At 35.2% G+C, this 9,328-nt stretch overlaps 1 protein-coding gene across 5 annotated transcripts in view; it reads left to right on the top strand.

Annotated features, from left to right (window-relative positions):
* The window catches only part of CDH12 (cadherin 12), a 399,245-nt gene that overhangs the window by 234,837 nt on the left and 155,080 nt on the right, over positions 1-9,328 (top strand). For all 5 annotated transcript variants that reach the window (XM_027681912.1, XM_027681921.1, XM_027681930.1 and 2 more), the window contains one exon: positions 605-1,020. In XM_027681912.1, the coding sequence (XP_027537713.1) occupies positions 790-1,020 (231 nt within the window). In that variant the 5' untranslated portion in view covers positions 605-789. The remainder of the gene's footprint in view (positions 1-604; positions 1,021-9,328) is intronic.

The raw sequence follows: 9,328 nt of genomic DNA, 5'->3' as shown, positions 1-9,328 counted from the left end.
AGAACTCTATTGATTTGCTAGAAACCTGTGCTTAAAAATCAATGACACAATATGGTCCTAACAAAGTGGTGAATTCCATAGTGCTATAAATTGGTTTTTTTGGGGTTTTTTTTGATGTAAAATGGACCTATCTTAAATCCTACAGGTAGTAATTTTTATACCTGGCAACCAGCAGACTGTAGAGAAGACCCCAACACGATTTTCTAGCAGAGAAAGTAAGCAAAGAATTTCTGCTCTGGACAGTAGGATGGAAGACTGGCTCCTCTCTTCTCAAGTATTTTCTTTGTAAATCTGGAGTAAAAGTTTTTGATATCACTGATGGGTAACAGTTTTGTTTGAAAACTAGGTCATAAAGCAAAGGCTATGGGCCTGTCCTCAAACAGACACAAAGGGAATGCTAAGCAGAGCAAGCATAACATATTACTGTAATAACTGTACAATGTTCTAGAGCAGCTCAGTGCTGCAATGGAAATAGCAGTCTCTTTTAAACTGTGATTCTTAATATTTTTCTCTGTCTCTAGAAACTAACAAGGCGTGAGAATTTTGATAAATGCTTCAATGTAATTTTCTGTAATTTGATGTTGCATGTAAATTTCTTTTATAGGTCCCTTTAGATGGAATTTAATGCAGCAAAAACCTTGTCATCAGAAGGATTAATGCCTGCATTAGTATTTCTGCAATAAAATTAGAAGCTACATTGTGAAGGCCACAGACACCTCAAATCTGGATTCATCTGCTCTGCGTTAAGTGCTGGAGTTTTTATTACTTGCTGTAGGGAAGACATTGCCAATGCTTACAAGGAACTGCTTATCCCTGCTTCTCTGGGTCCTGTTTGATGGAGGTCTCCTAACGCCACTGCATCCACAGCCACAAGAGATTTTAGAAGTAGAGCCAAGAGAAAATGTTGTCCCACTGCCAGGGAGGAGGTCATCTGCTCAGCGAGTCAAACGAGGCTGGGTGTGGAATCAATTTTTTGTGCTGGAGGAGTACATGGGCTCTGAACCTCAGTACGTGGGAAAGGTAATTTTTTACTATTTCTTTAAAAGTTTAAATGATGAAAATAGAAAAATATATTATAAATGTGTACCTGTTTCTGGTGGGACAAATCTTCTTCAACTGACAGTAGTTCCCTCTGTTCATTGCTTTTACCATTCAGCCTCTCATATAGCCAATATACACTTTCTATCTTTGCATGTTTGTCTTATTTCCATATTCTTGGTTTTGGAAGAAAACAAAACCAACAGCAAACAAACAAGCAAGCAAAGGGATTTCTGAGATAAGTTTGTGGTGCATAACTAAATTTAATTGAATCTACAGTAATAGTATACTTGATTTTTAGCAATGAATATCAGTCTGATATCAAGAGATAAGATTTAAAACATAAATCTCTAGCCCAGAATCCACAGACATTTCTGTGATTCGTATGGTTAGTCAAAGTAAGTTTTCAGCTAATGAAGACACCTATTTTTTGCACTGCTGTCTTATGCCTCAGTACCACCTATTTATTTCTGATTGTTCAGGTTGTTTTCAAGTATTTCTAATATATTTTATTGCTTCATAATTCAAACTCTTGAATTATAGGTTTTCTAGTGTGTGTAGGCATGCACACTCATTCATGCAGAGAATTCATGCAATTCTTTCATTATATGACAACTGTTTCTGTAACAGGGTATAAGTAATTGATAGCCAACTGTTTGAGGTGTGTGTGAGAGAGGTGAATTTAAATAATAGAATTTTCAGACAGGAAAGCTGAAAATGAAATCTGAAAAAAGTCTTAGCAGAGTATATAACTGAATGCTGTGTGTAATTTTGATTTTAAGGACATTAATGAAAATAAGAAGTCAGGGATTTTGTTCCTGGGTCCCCAAATGCCACTTCCCTCGACAGTAAGGTTCAAATTCTCCTTCCATATAATGAGTCATCATGCTTCAGTTTTTACTTTGATACTATTTTGTAGCTGTTTTTAATGTAAAAGCTGTGAATTTTTTTCCCCTAAATATAAATTAAATTAGCAGGAAGTTAATTTCCCTCCTATTCTTCCAGAAATCTATTTTGAATTGAGGATGTATAAATAAAACATGTGGTTCACCATATTATCTAACAAAGCAGCCAAAAATGTACTTGCATATTACACATGTAGACATTTGTGTTAAACACTAAAATATATTAGTCAAAACAATTTACAAAACAGTATGTTTATAACACAAAGATAATATAATGGGCTTGTTTTACAGTCTGAAGAAAGAGGAATCAAATAATGAAAAATTGCATATTAGTGATGTCCAGTTGATACAAATTAAACTTTCTCTAACAAACGTCTTTGTTCTGGCAACTTGCTAAATATGAGAACAAGGACTCTAATCACATTTGATGCTGTAGCACAGGCAACATGATTGTTGTGCTTTTTACCTCAGAAGACAGAGATGTTATTGCTGCACCATTATATTTCACTACTCTTTATTCCTTTATGTAAGATTGTCTGGGTAGTCATTTAGGGTCAGTTCTAAGCTGACAAAATAATATTATTTTTGCACTAAATTGACTATTATTAATATAGTGATAGGTCTGCTGCTTCATTCTTTCTGTGGTCCATTGACTTTAAGTTTATAATCAAGTTTAGAACTAATGGAATATTTTCATTAAGAGTAACACTTATCACAGATTTACCTGGCCTATCTGTACCTCTTGAGACTTTTTTGAACAGTTGCAAGTTGTGGAAAAGACACTTATCAAATATCAGGAAAAAAATCTAATTGCAGAGTAGCACACACAATAGTGAGGCTTCTTGACAGGGTATCATATACCACTGTTACCTAACAAATAAAATAAAATACAGAACGGTGTTAGTGGTGAAATACAAAATAAACTAGGATGTTTACTTAGAACATCAGCAACATTAAGACAACTTGCTTTTAGCATAGAGCATTTAATTCCAGATTATAACTTTTTTCAACAAATTTTGTTGCCTGTCTCATGATGTTTTTTACAACTTGTTATATCTATATTAACTATTTGCTTCCATATATCTGACAAAAAAACCCAACTGCCAGTTTTTGTATGTCATCTTTGTTGAATCTCTTATGAAAGCCCAGCATGAGATGGAGATGTCTTTTCCCCTTATTTTCCACAAAACTCTCAAAGAAGGTATAACACTGAATGGAAAAAGTACCTCAGAGAAATTGCACTTTTAAATCCATATAATGAAAGCCAAGCTTAATATAAATTCAAACCATTGTCAACATACTGGAATATACTCACCAGTGGCTAATCAATATCTTTAGGTCTTATGTAATTTTTAAAAATCACATAAAATTTTTAAGGTGTGAAATGCAGTTGATTTCTTGATTAATTGCAGAAATTAGTTTGCAGAAATAAATTATTTACCATAATTTATGTTTATTCTAAAAGCATATATTTACAAAGCAATTCTTTTTATAATGCTACTGTTCTATATTTTAAAGTGGTAATATGTATATGATAAAGTGTAGGATATTTCATGTGACCTGAAATCCCAGGGTTTTATCTTCTCCCAGCCATGATAGCCAGATAGCTGTGCATTGGCATTTACACTTCTTATTATAGAACTACTGCACTAATAATGTCACATTAATTTATAAATAGAAGTTTAATATATCTAGTAAAACAGCTGACAATTTCACTAAATGGTTAAGGGTGACTAGTTAATTTTGCAAACCTCCTGTTAGAGAATACAGATTTACAGCAATAACAACATCTTAATTCCTTTCATGTCTGTTTTTAGGAGACTGTCTCAAGAAGTGTTAGGTTGCAAATCAAAATATAGTTTAGAAACTGATGGAGATTAGTCCAGCTTGCAGGTGGTGATCTTGAAATAGTGTTGCAAGTTGACATATTAAAAGCATTTAACCTGAATACTAGAGTTTGGAAATCTTCTGCTCGTGTAATCTGGAAGAGCCATAAAAATCCATCAGAATGCTAAACAAAAGATAACCCCCTTTACCAGGCATCCAGTGAGCAGATTCAGTCTATAAAACAAAATTAGAATATGGCATTACTATGTGACCCATGAAAATGGAAGGGATGCTGAAAGGCTTGCTGTAAAATAAAGACTTGCACAGTTACTTTGCAGTGCTTTATTTGTTTTCCTGGTACTGTGAAGCCCCAGAAGGCCAGGTAAAATAGCACATGCATGGATAAAGACAAAAACGTTCATGATTTTTTTTTATGCAAAAGCTCAGTTCTCAGTGAATGGTGACAGAAATCATCAGAGTATCAGGTCCTCAAGCATGGCCAAGTCCCAACACAGTTCATAATCACAAACAAGGTAGCAATTTTAATTGCTCTTAGGCAGGGGTAGCTCAAGGGTGTGCAACTCCACTGGAACACTATAAATCTTTCTGCAACCTTTCTTAATTGCTGTGTTTCAATAGTGATATGCAGAGGTAGCAAAAGAAACTGAAAGTTCAAGAAATAAAATAGACAAGAACAGTATACGTTCTTCATTGTCAAGATAGTACTGCTAAAGGTTTTTAGTTGTGATCCATGTAGCATGCTTTCCTTTATATAAGTCTTTGCATTCCTAATGTATAAATGCATTGCATCTTTCTTGTGTTGTACACCTCCACAGTTGCTTTTAGTTAGGATTTTTGCTGTCTGTCCTCAAGCTTGCGGAGACATGAATATGGCAACTTGTACTGGAAGCGGACTGGGTGCGTAGGGAAAGATTGCAAAGTCCTCTTCTATGTAATGACCATTTCTCTTCTATTTTTCGATGTGAAAGAAAAAAAAAAAACAAAACCAAAAAACACCTCAGCTTGCCAGATATTTTTTTGCCAATGAATAACCCATGTTTTGCAACATTTTGTTCTTTAAACCTCTGTCACATTATACACACACATACAAACTACTACAGATATTTTTTGCTAAGAAAAAGATGCTGTAAAATTTAATACTCATGACTGATCTGTGGCAGTACAGGGTGCATGTAACAATACGGTATTTTTCATCTGAGTCATCTTCAGAGGTTTGCCTATATATCAAGGCAGAAACAGTGCTGATTTGGAGGAAGCAGAGCTCTGTATCTGTGACCAGATCAAAATGCTTTTTTTGAAACCTAATAATTTATCTTCTGGATTTGAAATATGAGCATAGAATTCATTTATGCTTCTTGTAGGGGATAGTTTTTAATATAACTGAATTAATGTTGACCACCTTCCATCAGGCTTAAATCAACACATTCTTCTGAATACACTGTCATTTTACAGTTATTTTCCCTCTTGGGTGAGCGCCTGGATGATAGGGAAGTCTGTAAAGGAAATTTTGCACTGCTTGTGTAAAATCTGTTTAGACAAAAAAATTTACAGTGCTATGGCTATCATTTTGGCATCATTTATATGCAGTGAGTTAATTTGAAAGAAAAAAGTTAAGGAAGAGAATTTGCAGTAAATTTGAAAACTACTGCCCTTTGAAGAAAAAAAATGCTTAAGTCTGTTCATAACTGTACTCTGATCAATCTGATTTTTTAAATTATATTTCTACTAGATTTCTGTCTAGAGGGTCACAATAATATTTCATTTCAAGTTGTCCAAAGGGTTTTTCCTGGCCTATCAGATTCCATGCCCACAACTGAAGTCACAATATTAGAGAGACCTGTGTATCTTTTCCATTAGACATTTGCACAGGGCCATCATCAAGGAAAGGAAAATTTTTTCAGGGACTGCTGCTAGTAATGTATTAATTGACTCTCCATGATGCAGGACATCACAGTTACTCATCCCTGGATGATTTTAATATGAAAGATATGCTATTTATAAGAATGCTCTTGTTCAATACATCATACAAGAGTTCATATACCCACCTCTCTCTGCTGATATCACAGTGAAATCTTAGTTAAATCTAAGGTCTTAGTGGTCCTTAGAAAATAATTTGAAGCCTAATCAGGCATGATCACATTAACCTGATTTATCAAACCAGCTTACTGAGCTTATGCCATGCACCTTTTCAGGTAAAAACACTGTGACAATCTATTACAGATGAGAAAATTGATGAGGAGAAATGAAATGGTAAAAAAAAGTATAATAGGAATCAGAACTGGTAGCAGAACTCTGGCTTTCTTATCTTACTGTGTTGAGCTGAGACCTGTGTCTCTCTCACTTATGTCTGGCTGGTGAAAAAAGTGATGACATTAAAAGCTTTGCATCCTGTATATTGCATAGAGCATGTGAGACACAAAGCAATTTTGACAGTTACATGTGAAAGTGTGAGAAGGAAGTGGAACCATGGAAACACAAAAGCCCCATGAGCAAGTCAGACAAGCATTTAATGTTTACTCTTGCAAGGTTATCTTTTTACAAGGTGTATAAAGACTTAGTTTTCCTTATATGTGGTAGAGGTGAAGAACTTAAACAGAATATTTCTTATTGATCTAATGGCTTCATTTTATTTATTTACTTAGGTAGCTCATAGCAGGACATTTATCAGCAAAATACTGGTAGTAGTAACACCTCTTGCCTGTGGTCCTTGCATTCATGAAAATTTTATGACCTATTTGGAGATGAAACAGAAAAGAGAACTATGTTTTCACTGGTTGCATGGGAGACAAGAAAGAACGAGTTCGGGATGAAGAGAGATCAAAATAAAAAGGAAGGACCAATTTCTTGAACTGTTACTCACCTTTTAGAGGATGTAAAAGGTTGAGGTCATTATTCTGAACAGCTAAGGAAGTCACAGACTGAAATATTTCAAACTCTCAAATTTAGCAGGCTGTATTACGCAAGAGTTCAGTGATCAGTGTAGGAAATTGAGAGCCTGTGGAGATGGTCCTCCTAGCATGAAATGACTGGCTCTCACAAGACCTCTGAACACAGCTGAGTGGATGGTGCTGATGGAGCTAGCATTATGTCTGACATTTATACTGCCAACACAGATGGAGAAATAAAAATGAGGTTACAGAAATTATCTGCTAAGGAAAAACCTTATATCTATTGTAGTTTTATTTGGAGTGTTTTTCTATAAATGGTTACATCTAGGCAGGAAGTTTATTTGAACTGGGAAATATATGAAAGAATAGCTTAACAAATATTTATAAAATTCTCTGAAGGACTTGAGGTGAATAGACAAACCATAACACAGTTACTGCTTTTAATCCAGGAAAATTTGAAGATTTTAAATTTATTTAATCTAAATCTAGAATTTGTCTGAGAATGTCTGATTCACTGGTAGATTTGGATATAGTGTTTCTGACAGTCAGATGAGACACAGGCATGTATTATGTATGTTGGCAGTGCAAACTGAATTTATAACTAGTGAAACATTAGACCATCAATTACAATCGAGCTGAGATCATGATATCTCCTTTCTGGAAGAGCATCAGAATGCCAAGTAAGAAATTAAATAGAAAATTCCAAGACAGTAAAATGTAGGAAAGTATTAAATACCCATAGCCATTCCTATATCTGACTAATAATGTGTAAATCAAAGTAACAAGGAGGCTCAGAAATGGAATAAAAGTTATGATTGCTGCAACATGTGCCGTGTTAAAAAACAAGGGGATAGCATAAAGCCTCACTTAAACATGCTATGAAAATACAAATTCGCAGTAGGAAAAGAAAAATATGGAAATATTGAAGAATTGCTACGTGCCAGGAGACCAGATTAAAGCTCAGGATTTCATATCTATAAGGTGGATTGTTTTTTTCAAAATGTGGATTTTTTTTCCTTTTGCTCATTTTAGAGGCATGTGGATTTGGTATTAAAAAAGCAATTGGAAAAAAATTAAAACAGCAAGTTTCAGGAATAGAAATAATAATTCTACTCAGAATAAATAGTTGTTAAAATGAAAATCTTTATATAATTTGAATATTTATACAATTTGCACTGAAAAGTAGTGCCACAGAAAGGGACCTGGGAGTCCTGGTTGATGGCAAGTTGAATATGAGTCAGCAGTGTCCCGGCAGCTTGGAGGGCCAACCATGTCCTGGGGGGCATCAAATAAAGCATCGCCAGCTGGCTGAGGGAGGGGATTGTCCCACTCTGCTCTGCACTGGGGCACCCTCACCTCGAATATTGTGTGCAGTTTTGGGCACCACAATATAAGAAAGATATTAAGCTATTAGAGAAAGGAGGGCCATGAAAATGATGAAGGGTCTGGAGGGGAAGCCATATGAAGAGTTGTTGAGATCACTTGGTCTGTTCAGTCTGAAGGAGACTGAAGGGAGACTTCATTGCGGTCTACAACTTCCTCATGAGGGGAAGAGGAGGGGCAGGCACTGATCTCTTCACTGTAGTAACCAGTGACAGGACTCGAGAGCATGGCCTGAAGTTGTGTCAGGGGAGGTTTAGGTTAAATATTAGAAAAAGATTCTTCACGCCGACAGTGGCTGGGTACCGGAACAGGTTCCCCAGGGAAGTGGTCACAGCACCGAGCTTGACAGAGTTCAAGAATCATTTGAACAATGCTCTTAGGCACATGGTGTAATTCTTCAGGATGGTCCTGTGCAGGGCTAAGGATTGGACTCGATGATCCTTGTGGGTCCCTTCCAACTCAGAATATCCTGTGATTCTGGGATTAAATTGCTTCAATAAAATACAAATAATTATTTACAATTTATGAAAACATAGCATGAAAAATCACTAGTGAAGTTCAAAATCAATGTTTGAGTATAAAACAAAATCTAACAAAATTTTTCAAAACTTAAATTCATTTTTTTTCAAATAAAATGATAACTATCCTGAAACAAAAACATTTTCAGACTGGGAATCAATCAATCAATTATTAATGAAGCATGCTCAATGAGAAAAATTGTTGTGCTCTGAGGAAATTATAATCTCTTTGAAATGAGAACTTGTTTCATAATAACTGTATGCTATTATGCTTAGTGTGTGGTAGTGCCAAAAGTCTGAGTGCCTGATAAATTGAAAAACAAAAGGTAAATGAAATGAATTTTTTATTATACCTACTGCTTTATTTCTGTGGAAGAAGTCCTTGTTTGTCTTGCAAGCTTAAAAACCTTAAGAGTTCTGTATATGTTTGCATACAGTCTTTATATGCAGAATGAATCTCACATACATTGGAGGACAGTGTTCTGGCTGAATAAGAATTTAGGCCTGTTAGGAATGTGTGCAACAGCTTCTTGATTTTTCTTTACTACTTTGGGTTTTCAAATGAACTTTTCTGGTGCTCAGTTGAAGTTGCCCTTTAAAGAGACTTAAGATGAGGCAAGATGAGAGAGAATTTTCTGTTACAATATCCTAGAGGATAATGTCAACAAATGTGTTTTAGTTAGTAAAGCCTTTTCTCCCAGTGATTGGCAGTGAGTTAACTGTAGTCCCTGGTGATGTTGCTATACCA

This window comes from Neopelma chrysocephalum, unplaced genomic scaffold, assembly GCF_003984885.1.
Source record: "Neopelma chrysocephalum unplaced genomic scaffold, ASM398488v2 Primary Assembly neopelma1_22b, whole genome shotgun sequence".
In the NCBI taxonomy this organism is placed as follows: Eukaryota; Metazoa; Chordata; class Aves; order Passeriformes; family Pipridae; genus Neopelma; species Neopelma chrysocephalum.
This window is presented reverse-complemented; position numbering and strand designations above follow the sequence as displayed.